General features: G+C 40.2%; 1 protein-coding gene across 2 annotated transcripts; it reads left to right on the top strand.

Moving 5' to 3' along the window:
* The first annotated feature begins 1,315 nt into the window (after positions 1-1,315).
* Positions 1,316-15,927, top strand: pdik1l (PDLIM1 interacting kinase 1 like). Of its 2 annotated transcripts, XM_008421285.2 has the most exons (4): positions 1,316-1,405; positions 1,680-1,872; positions 11,173-11,470; positions 14,736-15,927. In XM_008421285.2, exons 2-4 carry the CDS (start codon positions 1,847-1,849, stop codon positions 15,474-15,476), a joined length of 1,065 nt encoding a protein of 354 aa, XP_008419507.1. In that variant the 5' UTR covers positions 1,316-1,405; positions 1,680-1,846; the 3' UTR covers positions 15,477-15,927. The 2 variants fall into 2 exon arrangements, with proteins under 2 accessions (XP_008419507.1, XP_008419508.1); XM_008421286.3 differs by lacking the exons at positions 1,316-1,405; positions 1,680-1,872 and adding an exon at positions 1,976-2,253.
* Positions 15,928-17,476: the final 1,549 nt, after the last annotated feature.

The following is a 17,476-nucleotide window of genomic DNA, read 5'->3' as shown; positions in this document are numbered from 1 at the left end:
GCCTCTGACACCTGGAATACAACTTCAAGTGATATACAGAAACACCCACTTCATTTAGAAAACATCAAAATCAGGCCCCTGGAAAGCCGAAAATATCAAATTGACCATATTTAAACATTTACTATAAGGTTTGTTATACACATTTCACTTGATATTTGCTTTTTTTTTTAACTCCAAGTGGGATTAGAGATGGGCTGCACAGTGATGCACTTGGTACCTCTTAATAAAAGCAAGAAGGTCATTTTGTCTGCTCACTTTTTTATTTCTTTACAATTATTTACTGACTCCCAAATCTCCAAGAACCTGTGAGAAAGTGAAAATGGTTTAAAAGTTAGAAGTTAAAAAAGACATCCTTTATCTGTGCTTTATTCAGAACTGCTAATCAGTTGTAACTTATTAGCATAATTAATAATTTAGTTATGTTTTAAGTAATAGCTAACTAATAAGATTAGTTAGCACAATAATGCAATAAAGCATTATTGCTTTATTGCTCTAGCCCTTTTTTATAGGGCTAGAGCATAGGGCATTAGAAATAATGCAATAACACATTAGCTTTATTGTCACTGTTTTTGGACTCAATTCCTGGCTTTTGAATTTCAATTCTGTTCAGAAATGCTTTATGTATCTCAAAGAGAAATTAAATGTTGGGCAGGAAGGATTTCCTGTAGCGGTCAGTCCTGCAACAAACCTGAAGGGGCCTCTGTTTCACACAGCCATCACCACTGTGTGAATTTGATATATAAAAAAACATCAATTCTGAGGAGACAGTGAAATTATCAGGATTTTTTTCTCCGATGAAGGTTAAAACCTTCAGTTCTTTTTCTCTGCAATTGTTTGTAAACATACAAAAACATTCACATGACATAACCATAATATACTAGAATGAAATAAAATTTTCCACATCTCAATGTTAGGACAGCAGAGATGATGTTCCACAGTAACGTCCTGGATGACACCATCAACTGTTCGCTAGCTCTGCAAATCAACATCATTTGCTTTTCCTGTTCCTCTTTAAATCTTTGCCTGGTAGTTTGGTTATGAAGTTGTGCAGAGACATGTTGGAGTCTGGAATATGATCTTTGCCACTATGATACATTGAAGAGATGGTTTCATTTCGCTCTCTGCTCTTTGTCCTGCGTCCATGAAACCTTCCTTCGTTTTAACTTCTCTGGGATTTGTGGTCATAGTTCAGGTATTATTTTTTTTTGCTTGTGAGATTCTAATCAGTAACTACCAGTTGTAAATAAATACAAATAAATACCTTGTTGCCACGGTTATGCATCATAACAAAAGTTCGAAATTAAAAATAAAGTAAGAGCAGCCATGTTTTTGGATGTTGTGCAGCTGCACAGCATCCAAAACGAAATAACAAACAATATGATAGCAATTGGAGAATAATATGCAGGTGTGCATGTTGTTGTATTCTATCTGTGAGTGACAGTTAGGTCTGGGGAGGAGGCTACTGGGAGGAAGATGCTTAATAAAGCTAACTGCACTGACTAAAAGTCAAGCTGCAGAAAAAAAACTTTCTCCTAACCATAACACTAAGTTGTTGCCTTGCAATTGAGAAAAACATATTTTGATTAAAATAAATTTTAACTAAATATAAAGAATACATACATTTGAATGCCACAGTTTAAAATTGAACATAAAACTGCGAATGTGTTTTACTTTGAAAGGGACCGGAAGCTGTACAAGCTGCTCACGCGGTGAGCTGTACGGCACCTCGCAGAACAGCAGCTGCACGCTCTGACGTCCAGTGTTTGACACAACCTCGTCGGCTTGACTGAGCGAGCGGAGCGTGTGCAGCTGTAATGGCTGCTAGAGGGAGTGAGGTAGACCACCAATGAACCCCCGAGAAGCGACTCTAAGGTGAGCCTCATGACCTGATATCATGCGGTCAAACCTCTTCTGTCTCCGCTGTACGTCCACCATTGTCTTGTCTGCTGTGCGTACCTGGCAACCCGGCTTGCAGGTGTGTACGCTGCTTGATAGCACTCGCACGTACACGGGACAATAAACTGTCAACACCTTGTGGTTAGCATGGATAGCTCCTCTGTTCGCCACTGTTGGGTCAGTGTAAGGGGAAATTGGCATGTTTGGGTTTAAATGAGGCGACGCTAGCGCAGAACCAGATTTGTGAACGAACTGGAGCAAGCTGGACTCTTTGTTAGCTGCTGTTAACATGATTAGCTCGCGTTAGCAGCCAGGGGCCAGGCCACATAGCTGTTAGCCTGGAAGCCAATCACCGAGGTGAGTGTCTCATTAGCCCGTTCACTTAGCTGTCTGTCAGGGGAACAATTGTCTGCAGTACTCCATCATCTTCTGGTGAAATGTTCCTATCTATCAGCTAAAGGTGTGAATACACTCTCCTTGTCCTTTATTTTTCAGTTAAGGAGGAAACACAGTTTGCTAACTTTTATGTTTTGTTTCAAACTGAAATTTGTATTTTGAATTTTGGCACTTTTAATCTCTTTTACATTTTTAACAGTACTGAGGAGTGGTGGAAATGTTGATTATATCTGGTTAAAAAAATTGTGAAACCAGTATTTTATGAATTGGTAATGTAACATTTATGTTGTATTAAAACATATTGTATATATTAATGAGCAATCTCCCCCATCTCATCTAAAAAGCATAACTAATGCAGAAAGTGTAAATGAGGACTTACAAATCGGTAGTCTTGGATTAAAATGGGTGAGTTTTTCTTTGAGTGTGTGACCTTTGATTATGGAAGTTAGAACCTGAAAGATTATTTTTCTTCCCGTGCATCAAAGCATGTTTTGATTTGTTTTCCACTGTGGTCCAGAAAGGTCAATAAAATGCAAAAGTCATAAGAGCAAACAGCTAAAGTTCTTATGTTTTCTGGAAAAATTTGTAAATGAATCCATTGATTTTGAGTGTGACTAGCTGGCCAGACCTCAAAGAAAACTGGAAATCTGTCGGTCAGTAAAAACCTGATTTATGGATCTCTAGGTTGCAGTGTTGGTTGGAATACATGCTGAAATTATCTAATTTTTTTGTTATTGTTTTTACTCTGCTCAAGAACGGTCATTAATACACTATTAGGTAAATATCATTGGCTGTAGCCTTCCTTGTTTGAGGGTTAATCTTTTTCTGCACAGAAAATAATTAACCCTCTGCATGTCACTACCTTGAGACAACAGCTCCTTTAACCATCTGTTGTGAACTCGGGCAACTGATTTGGTTTATTAAAAAGATTCTGATCTAATTTCATACTGTTAAACAACATAATTTTCTTCTGCATCCTCTACAGTGAGCCAGGTTAGCTTAACATAGCATAATAAACAGAAACATAGCAGACAAATGTGTGTTTGTCAGAGCCCACCATGATCAAAGTAAAAAAAACAGGTGGAACAGTTTGGCTCCAAGTGTCCGCAACAAACCTTCTCATGAATTAACCTTGGAGTAAAATGAGAATGCTTAGGTATTTTTATGAAGGAACAATTACCTGGTGGATGTCAGCGTTTACACCTTAGAAGATCCTGGAGGACAACAGCTGTATTTTAGGACACAGTTAAAACATTTGGGATGGAACAAACTGTTAGTTTTAGGTTATTTGTTCTTTATGTGTAAATCTATCCATTCCATTGAGACAGGATGTCTCATTTTATACAGTGACCTGTTAAGTCAACACAAAATGCTTTTCTTCCTTGTTTATTTTGCAGAATTCAATTTTTATCAATTCTAATCATATAGCCTAAAAACTGTAATTGTTTTTAGGCTAAATCAATTATCATTAAAAATGTTATGTTTGTCACATTTTATAAAAGAAAATCTTTTTTAAATCCTTTATTCTTAATCCCAATGGCATAACCAGGCCTGTCACAATAACAAACTTTGCTGAACAATAAATTGTCCTAGAACTTATTGCGCTAAATGATAATGTTGTTTTGAAACCATTTTCAAGTAATATAATGGAAATGGTATAATAATGGCAAGAACACATTCTCAAAGATCAATAAACTTTAAATTCTAAGGAACGTTTAGAGTAGCAGTTCTCAACGTGGGCGGTACCGCCCCCCAGGGGGCATTCAGAGGACGGCAGGGGGCGCTGGCGGATATTTTTACAAAAAGGGGGCGCTGGGATGCCTTTGGGGGGCGTTTGGTCGAAGGTAAACTTTACACCTTAAATGCACAACAATGCCAGTTTAGACTTTGAGCAACTTGGTAAAACTGTATTGTGTAACATTAAATCATGCTTGGCTGCAACGATATAGATGGCAGCTGGTCTATTCAGTGTTTGTAGCTTTTGGCGCAGCTCCGCTCCTGCTAGTAGCTTCACCGGCACATCAGTTCAGCGTTACACCGGCTGATGACGTTGCTGAGATTCACTTTGTCTGGTATTTTTGCCAATTCTGTGATCAGGTTAAGCAGCAACTTATATTAAAAAGTGTTTTATTTCCGTTTAAAGGCTGCATGCTTCCATGGAAGAACAGAAAATCTCTCTTGTAAACATGCAATTACTAAAATCACGATACCCTGACTTTGTATCCCTCTGAAAAATGAACCCATTTAAATAAAGAAATCCCTCCATGGGTGATACCACAATAGAGAGCGTTCATTTTATAGCGTCAACACCGGTGCTGTAAGTGGTCCGGTATGAAACGGGGGTGATGGAACGACACAGCACTTTTAAATTTCAATAATCAGAATGCAGAGATTGTTTCCATCGTTTTAAAAGGTTTATGTCAGACTGCCTTTTCCCCATGCACTTTTGCCTTTTGTCCTGCACCTTGGGGGGTAAAAAAAAGAAAAAGACACGAACATTGCGCAAAACTCTGAAACAGGAGAAGCGGGACATAAAACGGAGCGACGAACTAGATGTGAATTATGGCATAAAAACAGAGAATCCGACTTTGAACAGTGAAAAATCAACACATGTGAAACATGATGATTAGGCGGCGCAGCAGGTGATGAGTGAAGATTATTGATGGTCAATAAACAATAAAATAAATCTAGCAACAGGAAAGAAACTAAAGTGGACATAGCAATAAACCAAGAGATGATTATACTAATCAAAGGAAACTAAATGGAAATGAATGAAGAACAAAATACAAGCATAAACTAAGAAACTAAATTAAATACAGACGAATAAACTGGTATGGCAAGACCTTTAGAGCAATAATTAATACAGAGGACTGTATGGCAAGAATAAACAGACACTAATTCCAGATAAAAGGTAAAATAATATTGTTGAAATGTCATGGGTTTGTTGAGACTATACTGAAAATAAATATATCTTAGACCATAACAGTAAAAAACTGATTACTTATTCATGTTTTTAATTAGATTTGATATATTTATTTCTTCAATATTATTTTTCATGTCAGTGTTAATGTCATGGTGGTGTTCAGTGACTCCATGACACTTTGAATTTGACTCATTAGGATTTGATCAAGAACCAGATTTGTTCTTGACAGGTCTATATAAAGATATAATCCATGTTTCTGTCTCATATTTGTATGACATTAAAATGATCTGGAACTTTAGTTTTTCCACTGAAAGCTCTGGTTTGCACAGTAAATGCCATGTGGGTGAAATTTTATGGATGATACTCTGATGTCCCATTCTCCTGAAGGCAACACAGAGCTGCACCACCAGAAACTGACAAACACTGAAGAGAAGAAGAGTTATGATTAATGTAGTTACAGTTCTATCCATGTTTTAATGTTGCAGAGCTCAGTTGTTTTGCAAATAGTTCAAAGTTTAAACTGGCATGTTGTTCATCTTTTATCTGGTCATTTTGTGGAATATTTAACAACTAGAAAATGGCAACAAATACTTTTTCCACTCTGACTGGCTGCTGTTAGGCCTACCAATTTTAACTTGAATGTTCATTACATTTTTCATAGACACCTGTGAAAATAATTTCTATTCCCATGACTTTTTTGTTCTCTGGGAAATTATTTTTGATGATAAATACAGAAACAAGCATAACAATCAAAATATGTACAATAGTGATAGTAATATTAATAATAAAATAATAGTCAGTGCAGAGTAGACTACAAATTCTTTGGTGGGGGGCGGTGAGGGACCTTGATAAAGGCTGAGGGGGCACTGGCCCAAAAAAGGTTGAGAAACACTGGTTTAGATGGATAAAAACTTTATTAAACTTTAAACTCTGGAACTGGAAGACATTTGAAACAACCAAAATTAATAAACAAAACCACAGAAACAACAAACTGAATTATGAAATCTCTGGAAACAAAATTCTTTCAAAAAAAGGGATAATAGAGACCGAAAAACGTTTATCATTCAGTTTTTGGTAAAAGAGAGAGGCGATAAATCAAGCAAATGAAAATTTCTGAGTTTCTTTTAATTTCTCATGCAATTAATTGATTTATTGTGACATGCCTAGATTTGTATCCTAAATACCTGAAAGCAATCTGGTGCACTCTTCGATCAGGACGTTGGTTCTTTTTTTTTTCTTTGGTCTGTCCCACTCGTCTCCATTAAAGTACACGAGTGTCGGCATTTTAGTGTTTAGCTGTCATGCTCCTGCTCCAGCTCACACCCTGCCTGCCCCTCGGTTTCTTTTCATTGTGAAAGCGAGGTTTTGACAGGTTCTCCTCTTTGACATTGTGATAGAGCACACAGAGATGTCGCCATGATGGCCTCAGTGAGGTAACATAAACCTGTTGTGAGTAACGGTGTCATTATAACAGAGTGGTGATTGCTGCGCTGTTTGATGTGTGTGCTATCGTATTACGGTTACATTGTTCTGCTGAGGATTGGTATTGATGGCCACAGTGAATGACCAGGCACTCCGTCTGCCTGCAGGGCTTTCAATCTGCACGTGTAAACATTGTGTCACTGTGTTCTGTATCTAGTTGCTTGTTTGCTTTGTTATACATATTATCTTAAGTGAAGCCTTTACTGTTGAGCCATTCACCAAGGTAGACTCTGTAGAAAGCGCAGGAGAGAGCAGAAAAACAATGAGCCATCCTGGTTCAGTTAGCCACATGCAAAGTCAATTAGCCACATCCTGATTTGGTGCCTGGTGGGAAAAAGAATGTTTTCAACTGAACTTCATTATAATTTATTACAAGCTCAGATAAAGAACATCAAGAAGCAGTTCTCCAGCCTAAAGTAGGCTGTAGTTTAACCTGTCACTTTGTTCGGCTCACACTAATACATGTGGCCCAGTGCATTATCACTGTGGTCTGTCGCATCTCAATAGCCATGTTTCTATCAATGGGTTTTTTATGAGCATTTTGAAATATTGGTATTAGAAAAGGTTGATGGAAATGGCACAATTTGAAATAATTTCATCAATATCAAGTGAAGATTTTACACTCGCTTGAGGTGTGTTTTGGATTTTCTGGAAGAGAAAAACATTTACTGACTTGGTTCCAAACCTCCAGCACAGATTGGAGGATTGTCAACCTGGAATGGCATGTCCAATTTTTATTTTCATTTTTTTCTTTTTTTTTTTTGCAACATTTCAAAAGTTTGCTAGAAATTCCCATGACAATTGAATGAAAATGACTATTGATGATTGACAGTGCAGATTCTTTGAAGTTGTAACTGGAGAGAATTGTGTAACTAGTTATGTGTTTTTTGAATTAGGGTTAATATTTAGCACCACTAGCTGGATGTACTGAGGGTCCACAGTGTTGCTTCATTCCTGTCGTTTCTTCTGTTTCAAAAGATTTCTTTTAAATTTGACACATCATGGGTGTCATTTTCTTTGTATGGGATAGTCACCATACATCGTCCAGATTTCAATTTATCACAAAGTTGTTTATTTTATGTTTGTGTTGCCCCCTTGCCCTCTCGCATATCTATATCATATTTATATCTAAATTGATATAAGATGACCCATTTTCAATTTTCTTAGTGGGATCACAACTTCACACAGCTTCACTTCAAGGTAAAATTGTACATAATTTTTAGTTTGGTAGGAATCCTCTTGCTAGTTAAGTTAGCTGTAGTTTAGGTAGCATTGGCTTTTGACTTGCATTTAAGATTCTGGATTAATCAGAGGTGAGGAAAAAAATGACTGACAAAAAAACAATAAAAGCAAAAGTAAACATACTGGTTTTAAAAAACCAGTTATCATAACATTTAGGAAAAGTCTGCACTAAACATGAGTGGCTGCCATGTTTTAAACATCCTGCTTGTGTCTAGCTCACCCGGCAAGATTTTTGTCCCAAATTTCCCCTTCCGACAAACTTAAGGATGTCCCAGTTATCATGATGGCTCTTGAGATAATATTCAGAGATATTTCTGTGGTGTGTTGGTCTTTCTATGCAGCTGGACACCACACACGGTGCAACCAAGCCTATTATGCCTAAGATTTTTTATTGCTGTCTGTGTGTGGTCTCTCAGGTTTTGAAAATCGGCAGACGATTTTAGAATCTTGCTGTGTGAACCAGGTTATGATGATTAGCTACATGCTGGGTGTGATTGGAGGGTAAAGTGAGCTAGCAGAAATAAACAGTTGTTTAAAAGGTCACCTAAACCATGGTAGAATATTCTCATATAACGTAATGTCTAGTTCTGGTACCACCTGGAGTAAACGGGAACTTACCAAGCAAAATAAAGGCAAGGCACTCAGGAAATGAGTCCTATAAAGTTTCAAAGTTTCAATAACCAATCAAAGACGATGTTTTTTTTCATACAACAGAATGTAATGATCTTCACAATTACAATGAAACCCAATATAAAAATGGCTCCAATCACTAAAAGACTTCTCACCTGCAGCGCCACTAGTTGAAATGGTGAGGGCTAATGCTAGCTCATGGATCTGGACAGTTTACAACCAATTCAGATGGGTCTTATTAAACCGGCACCATGGAGTTTTTAACCTTCATGGTGGACCATGTCTGTCTGCAGTCTGTTCTATGGTATTCAGTACATGGTTGACCCCTAAGCTGGGAGCTCCAGGGTCAACACATTAAAAATGGGAGGGCAGCCATGTTTGATGTGTATATTAGCAGGTCAAGTAGGCATTAATTCCTACAGCTTTTCTTAAGTGTTTTCTTAAGGCTTTGGTTAATTAGCCAATGTTGCAGAAAGCATAAGGTCCAGCTAAGCCTGTCACAACAAGCACTTAATCAATTAAGTGCATGTTAAATTAAAATGAGCTTGATCATTTCCTTAGCAAAGGTCTACAAAGCAACCACTGTCCTCTACTGCTTTTCTGTCATAGAAAATGTTTGACTGAAAGAGGTTTCACTCACCATGTCATGTCTGCACGTTTGCAGTTAACAATAATCACTCTACTGTTGCCAACTCTGTGACTTTTTTGCTATAATTAGCAACATTTCAGACTAAAAAATTTGTATCAGCAGGTCAGTATTTTTAAAGACTGGTGATTCGAGATCGGTCAAAAAAACTGCAATGAGTGCACCCCTAGTTGTTGTGGTTTGATGGAGAGCAGTGTAACAGATTGCTTTATTTTAATATACTATTATGTGTAAGATGAGTTCTTTATCACTGGAATAATGTGTGTAGTTGAGACTCGGACTCTGAGCTTCCTTCCAGCAGCTTGATGAAAACAAAGCTTCAGTTACCTCCCACACAATCCAACAGTGTAGGTAATTTATAATCAGCTGCAAAATCTGTTGATAAACAAACTGATAATCAATTGTTTGGGGAAAATACTCAAAAATCTAAAAAGAAAACCGGACAGAAAGTACACTCCCAAGCATCAGACCAGTGCTGACTAGCAATGCTACCTTTGAAATACGTCACATTTCCTTATAGGGAACATATTACCGGTTACTATTTTCAGTTTACACTACACTGTGGCTGGGAGATTTGTCAGTCAGTGTTTAAAGCAATAAGACTGTTTGTGATAAAGGCAGAGGTCAGAATATGAACTCTTCCACAATGCAAAATAGCAAAGTGTAATGACTTGTCTTGCCCTTTGTCAACATCATAAATAATCAGTCATCCAACCAGTTTGTCTGGTAATAATTTGTTCCTTATGAAACCGAAGACCAGCTCTGCTGCTCATTTATTGACTTCTCATTTACAGCGTACTCTTTGGTAGCTATACAGAGCTTCCACCTGTACAACCGCCCACAGTCGCATGGGTTAAAGCTTTTCTTTGTTCTTTGGTCGCATTATCAGACAAACTATAGCTTTCAGACCCCAAGCACTGCGCTGCTGTCTGTAAGCAAACAGTTTTGTTTGCATAATTGATTTTTTTTTTTTCCCCTTTGCAAACAAGTTTTTCATATATTCATGTAAAACCTCAAGAACCCCCTTCTGCGGTTCATGGCTGAGTCAAACGTCCAACTCCATCAAGCCATGGTCATTAGTTTCTCTGACCCTCCAAATGTCCAGTTTAACTCAGGCAGTGAAGCTAGTTTCAGTTTGGATCATCTCTCTGTGGTTCTGTACAGATGATGGCTTGTTGGACTGTGTGCTGCCACTGTTAGACGGGTTTAGCCACCAAACAATCCAGACAATTAAAACACATTGAACATCCAACCTAAAAAAAGATAGAAAAGATAGTTAAGGAGGAATTGTCACACTCTTAAGGTTAAGAGCAACGTCTCTTAACCTTAAGAGATGTTTAAAAAAACTATGGAAAATTTATCTCATTACAAAAATAAAACTGCTGTTTTGATTATGGATTTGAATGTGAAATTCTATATGAATTATAATCCAAGTATACATTAAAGTTTAGTTATATCAGTTGTAGCTAAAGTAATGAATATTTGTATAAATGCATACTTTGTTTACAAATGATAAATTTAAATTTGTGAGCTTGCTCCTGGTGCTTCAGTATGAGACATCACCTCATTACTAAGCATGCAGTGAGCAGCTAACACCCCCAGCCCCCATAGGAAGTCCTGTTTCCTTTCAGACCTTTCACTTTGTGTCTGACTTCAGTTTGGCATCTGATCTGTGAATCATATTGCTACCAGAGATTTTATGACATTGAGACCAAATTAAGGAACAAATTCCCAAAGTTTACTTTACCTTCCAAGTGAAGATTTCTGTTTTTTAAATGAAGATCTTTTGAGTTTTCCTCACCATCTTCTTTATCCTGTTGATTTTCATACCATGGTAGGCCTTTCCTTCATGTCAAACCATGTAAATCAACTGTACAGTTTTTCCAATCTTGTATCACACTGTAGTCTTGCTAAGTGTTCCTGTAATGAGATGAAGACCTGTCATGTTTCTCCACAGCGAGGATGGAAGGATGGTAAGCAGCCAGCCCAAGTACGACCTAATCCAGGAGGTGGGGCGCGGCAGTTACGGTGTGGTCTATGAGGCAGTAGTGAAGCGCTCGGGGGCCCGGGTGGCCGTGAAGAAGATCCGCTGCCACTCTCCAGAAAATGTGGAACTGGCCCTGAGGGAGTTCTGGGCGCTGAGCAGCATTCAGAGCCAGCACCCAAACGTCATCCACCTGGAGGAGTGTATCCTGCAGCGGGACCAGCTGGCACAGAGGATGAACCACGGCTCCAGCTCGCCACTCTACCTTGAGGTGAGAATGCAGAGTTCATGCAGCAGCTAGGGTTTCTACTGTCTGGAAATGTATGTTATTTGCCATCCATTATCCCTAGTAGGGTTGTGAGAGCTGAATCAAGAACCACTGAATGAAACGATATGAAAACCTTTGAAGAAGACACTGATCACAACTTTCTCCTTCACAAAATGTTTCATTTGTGTCAGATTTTAGCAGTTGTAGGATTTCTATTGTTTTTGGTAAAAGACAGTAAACCATTTCTGTCTTTTACTTTTTGCGTGTTTATTTTGGTTGTATTTATCCAGAATGTGGTGTTCATATATGTGCATTTGAACTCCCCAGAGTTCACTTGAAATGTAGGTTTTAAGGTGGACCAGAGTTCACTTTTTGTGTCCATATTGGAGTTAGTTTACACATTCACACAACCCCCAACAAACCCGACATTCTAGGAAAACAAGCTGGAGTTGGATTAAAACGAACTAAACAGGGCTGGTGTGAATGTACCCTTTAATTTTTGTTTTTAAATCTTATTTCAACCTTATACTTACCGTAGTGTACTACAGTATTCACTAAGCTAGTTGAGCTGGTTTTAAACTAGTTTGTGCTGTAGGTTGCATTGTTTAAACATCTCATAGACCAGTCTGCAAAGTGCGGCTGCTAGTGTGTATTTTCAGATGATTGGTTTGCTACACTGCTTAAATGTACCAGTATCAGTTCATATGTATGTGTAGTCTGTTGCCTCAGATCAATGGGCTGTTGGGGGCTGGGGGTGCTTCTCTCTCTCTGGTCGACTTGTCTGCATTCTGTCATGTTGCTGTGGCTCCCCGCTGCGTGACAGCAGCCTCAATCGCCTGATTCCAGCCTTTCAGCAGCTTAGTGGTCTATTGTCAGAGCATTCATTTTGTTTTCTGCAGTGCCAGCATTGGATATTTTCCCAGAATTCTTTTATTCCCTCTCGTTTACCACACTGTAATGTTCCAGGACGTGCGTTCAGAAGAGCAAATGATAAAGGGGTGAAGTTCTGCGACTGCTACAACCGTGGGATAACTGCTATCTATTCTCTTTGGACACTCATGGATTTTGGCAACAACTGGCAGCTATTTGTGTTCCACCAGGAGTGGCTTCTTACATACATTGAGCAGATTAGTTTTGTAGTGCACATTGGTGACAACAATAAATTACACTGTATTCATTCCTTTGGAAGTTTTTATTTTATTTCATTATGTTACAGCTGTAAATTTTAGTGTATTTTATCTGGATTTTATGTAATGGAGCAACACAAACAATGCATTATTGAGATGGAATGAGAATGAGTTTTCCAAATTTTTGGAGCTTGTGCATTTAGATTCTTCCCCCTTTTATTCTAGCATCCCTGAAGAAGTCCAGTGTAAATCAACTGCACACAAATGTGTCACAGAATCTCAGTGCAAATGCAGCAATTCTGCTTCTGGCCTCAGAGGTTCTTTGGAGAATAAGCAGCATCATGAAGACTAAGGAAGTCTGCAGCAGGCCAGAGAGAAACCTGTGGAGAAGTGTAAACCAGGGTTAGGTTCAACAACAACAAACCTCCCAGACCTTTGTCAAAGGGGAGGGGAAAGATGGGCCAAGGAAGATTAAGAAATTTCATTGGATTAGCCACTGTCTTGCAAGAAAATCAACCAATGGGCCATCAAGGTTGATGAAAAGTATTTGTATTTATGACGGACCTGTACACCTGCTGGACAGACCATGGAGATCCAGCTAAACAGACAGGCTGGACAAGGAGAACATTAATCATAGAATCAATCAATCAAATTGTATTTGTATAGCACATTTCAGCAGCAAGGCATTTCAAGGTGCTTTACATAATTAAATAAAAACAGCATGGGACATTGAATAAACGGTAAGAAAGATTAAAAAAAAAAAAAGATTAAAAATAGATAAAAACATACTTTTGTTACGGAATTTAAGCGCCTGTCGTCGCCGGACTCCGCCGTCCGTTTAACACAGGTATTATCCAGGCCCCATCGCCTAACAGGACAAGGTCTCCAACCTTGCAGCACCAGGCTCCGTCCACCTATCACGCGAATTTTTGCGCTAGGACTTCACCATCCTACATGGATTTTTGTGTGTAGAAGCAGCCAAGAGAACCAGGACTAGAGGTACAATAGAGTGGTTTAGATCAAAGCATATGTATACCTTACATAGGGCTAAGCAAAGTCCAGACATACATTAAACTGGGCATTAGTAGCAGGTCTTGAATATTGAAGTTCACAGACCCTCTCCCTCCAGAGTGCGTCAACATGTTTTAATGTTCCTGTAATTTGGGTGACGGTGGTAGCAGTTCGTCCCCCAATCGATGGGTTGTCGGTGCGTAGCAGCCATGTCTCTGTCAAACTGCCCCCCCTCCCCCTAAAAACTAGGTGTGAATAGTTTTTAGCTGAAGTCATACATTATTAACCAGGTAAACTATTGGAGTCAAAGGGTGTATCCTCCTGACACATTTGCTCCACTTTAAATGGACTAGAGTTCATTTCCCCCGTTGGTCTGTACATTGTGCAGGTGTGAATCGACTCAAGTAAACCCTGGAGCAGACCAAACATCTGGACCCACACCCGCTTTTTGAGGTGGTCTTCATCAGCTTCTAAATGAACTCTGGTACACTTACCTCGGGTGTGAATACAGATAGGCCTCGATGTGAACCAACTACAGGAAAAATATCTTTTTAGATTTTACGAGCCACTGTTGCAGGGCGCTATGTAAAAATTAGCCATTTATTGTTGCTAATAAATACTCAGTACTGTATGTACTGATGGGAATGAAATCGAATAACAGCACAAATATGCGCAACAAAAACGCAGCAAGCATAATATCCACAGTTTGTTCTTTCTAGGTATGTGCTCTGTCCTGCCATCATTTATTCAGTAGGAGCAAGGATGATTACCCACATGATTTGTTTGCAAAATATAGTCTACTTGCAAAAAGGCGCAGAGAAAGCAAATAAAATAGTCTAGCTTTGGCACAGACCAAACAGGCAGACTACATGTCTTTCCTGGAATGAGAGCATCTTTAATTACTAGTAAAAATGATGACTGCAAATTCTAACACAATTTTAAAGGACCAGACAATGAACCTTCTACTAGTTATTGGACGGTCACAGTGAACTCGGAGGATATTGAACCCATGTGCAGTTTGAGTTCAGCTTCATCCAGACCACCTGTGACGGGGGCCTGACTCAGGTGCTTCCTCCTCTTTGTTCAGTTTGCTGTCATGTAACCAGATGTTTTCTTGTCTTGTACTGCAGCTGGTGGAGACATCTCTGAAGGGGGAGATCACCTTTGACCCATGCTGTGCCTACTACCTGTGGTTCGTCATGGACTTCTGCGATGGAGGGGACATGAACGCCTACCTGCTGTCCCGTAAGCCCAGCCGCAAGACCAACACCAGCTTTATGCTGCAGCTGGGCAGCGCTTTGGCCTTCCTGCACCGCAACCAGATCATACACCGCGACCTCAAACCAGACAACATCCTCATCTCGCAGGCGTGCACACCCACCGGCTCCTCTGAGCCCACCCTCAAAGTGGCAGACTTCGGCCTCAGCAAAGTCTGCTCCGCCTCAGGGCTCAACCCTGAGGAGCCAGCCAGCGTTAACAAATGCTTCCTGTCCACGGCGTGTGGGACAGACTTCTACATGGCCCCGGAGGTCTGGGAAGGCCACTACACAGCCAAAGCTGACATATTTGCTCTAGGAGTGATCTTCTGGGCAATGGTAGAGCGCATTACATTTGTGGACGTGGAGACCCAGAAGGAGCTGCTAGGGAGCTACGTGCAGCAGGGCTCAGAGATCGTACCGCTGGGCGAAGCCCTGCTGGAGAACCCAAAGATGGAGCTGCTGATCCCAGCCAGGAAGAAAAGCATGAACAGCCACATGAAGCAGCTGATCCGGGAGATGCTGTCAGCCAACCCCCAGGAGCGGCCTGACGCCTTTGAACTGGAGCTCAGACTGGTCCGGATTGCCTGCAGAGAGCTAGACTGGGACACGTGATAGACGTGTGTGTGCGTGTCTGTGTGTGTGTGTGTGTGTGCGCGTGTGTGTGTGTGGCGTTATGAACTCCCATCGAGCACATGTACACATCTCTTCATTCGCTCTTAACCCATCCTTCTTTCCATGAAAATAAATGACTGTAACGAGGGAGTGATGAGAATACACATGAGTTGCAGCTTGGTCAGACCTTCAGTCTGTGTCCAAGTGCATCCAGTCTTCTACTAGCTGTGTCTTTATATTGAAAGAGAGAGGTGCGACACCCACAGCTGCTGCTGCTGCTCCAGAACGCAGCGTCGTCTCAGGCCATCCAGATCACCACAGCCACTGCTTCCTCTCACACGCCACTAGAACACAATCACCCAGAAAGTCAGAAGAGAATGGCCAAGACTTTACAACTTGTCTCCAAATACCACCATGACCCCGGTGCTGATCACTACAAAATGCAATATGAGACGGTGTCCTGTGATTTTTACTGTGTACATCCAGCCAAAGGGCCCACCTCTGTGTTTGGGTTGTGTTCTGAAGCCACCTCTGTAGGTTCTGCCTAAACTCGTTTCATTCAAATCATCAAGATTTGAGTCGGTTTTGTTGTCAGATTCAGTTCTGCTTCGAATGCTCAGGTAATAACATTCATCATGGTGGTATTTGTTGATATCTGTGTTTTTCCGTGCTCTTAGAAGCAGGGAGAAAACCAAATGTTGGTGCTTGAACATGACTTGTTTTTCCTCTGTTAGCTGCTTGGTTTGCCTGAGTGGGTGGAGATCATTTTATCAGCTGACCTCTAGCCACAAAGAGCTCGTCTTTGGTATGCTTCTTTCTTCGCTTCTGAACTGCAAACTTGGAAGATAAGTCGACTGGCTCCAGATGCACCCATAACCAGTTGACCAGAATGTATAAAGCTCCAGAACAGTAACTTTTCTTTCCACCCAGCCTTAAACGCATCACTCAGCGTGTCAGATTAGACCAGATCATTCAGGTTTATTGCTCTCCTGTAGCCTTAACGTTGTGCTCACCAAAGCTTGTGTTTTTAATGGTTTTTCAGAACACACAAGTAAAACTGTGGCTTTCCATACACCTACCTTTCACTGGTACCATATGCCTCGTTTCCACAGAGTGGTATGGCACAGGTAGATGTAGTTTGGTATGCTCTTTTGTCCATTTCCATTGTAAAAGCAGCCAATACAACTGACGCATACAGTTGTAGGTCTATGGGACAATGGCAATGTCAGGGTGGAGCTACTGGTTCACACAACCTTTGATTGGAGGACAGAAAACATCACTTCTTGGTGACGAGCACTAGACACTCTTGTGTGACAGTTGTTGTCACAGTAGTATGACGCTATGTTTGGGTTTAACCCAGTGTTTCTCAATTCCGGTCCTCGCCCCGCCCCGCCCTGCATGTTTTAGGTGTTCCACTTCTGCCACACACCTGGATTGAATCTGTGGGTGATTAACAGCCCTCTGCAGTTCTTGATGGTCATGCAATAATTTGAATCAGCTGTTCTGGAATAGAGGCACATGTAAAACATGCAGAGCAGGGGGGCTGAGGACTGGAATTGAGAAGCACTGGTTTAACCCCATCTGCCCACTGAGTCTAATTACTGGTCGAAACTCCTAAATACAGCAGACCTTAAAATATTGAACCATGCCATAGCGCCCTGTAGAAAAGAGAACGTAGATCACGGGGTACCTCAGACCTTTTCATTCTGATGATCAAGAACAAGCCAATCGGTCGTTGAGTCCCTACAGATCAGCTTTGCCAGGCATTTGGGTTTGCTTTGGTGTGCAGGGCTTTAGAAATACAGATGGATCACCAAGTGAAGGTTTAGGCGATACTAAACCTTCTGATTCTTAGGAAGGTTTAGTATGAAAAGATTTTCTGACAACCTCATAAGAGTTTAGAATGTTTTTGTAGTTCAACCTGATTTTGGCACTTTCTAATTTTGGATAAGTGTTATAATATGTACTTAAAACTTTCCATATTCAGCAGCTACATTTGT

This window comes from Poecilia reticulata, chromosome 11 (genome assembly GCF_904066995.2).
Source record: "Poecilia reticulata chromosome 11, P_reticulata-male-v2, whole genome shotgun sequence".
NCBI classification, from domain to species: domain Eukaryota; kingdom Metazoa; phylum Chordata; class Actinopteri; order Cyprinodontiformes; family Poeciliidae; genus Poecilia; species Poecilia reticulata.
The sequence above is the reverse complement of the archived record's forward strand: the minus strand, read 5'-3'. Positions and strand labels throughout refer to the sequence as shown.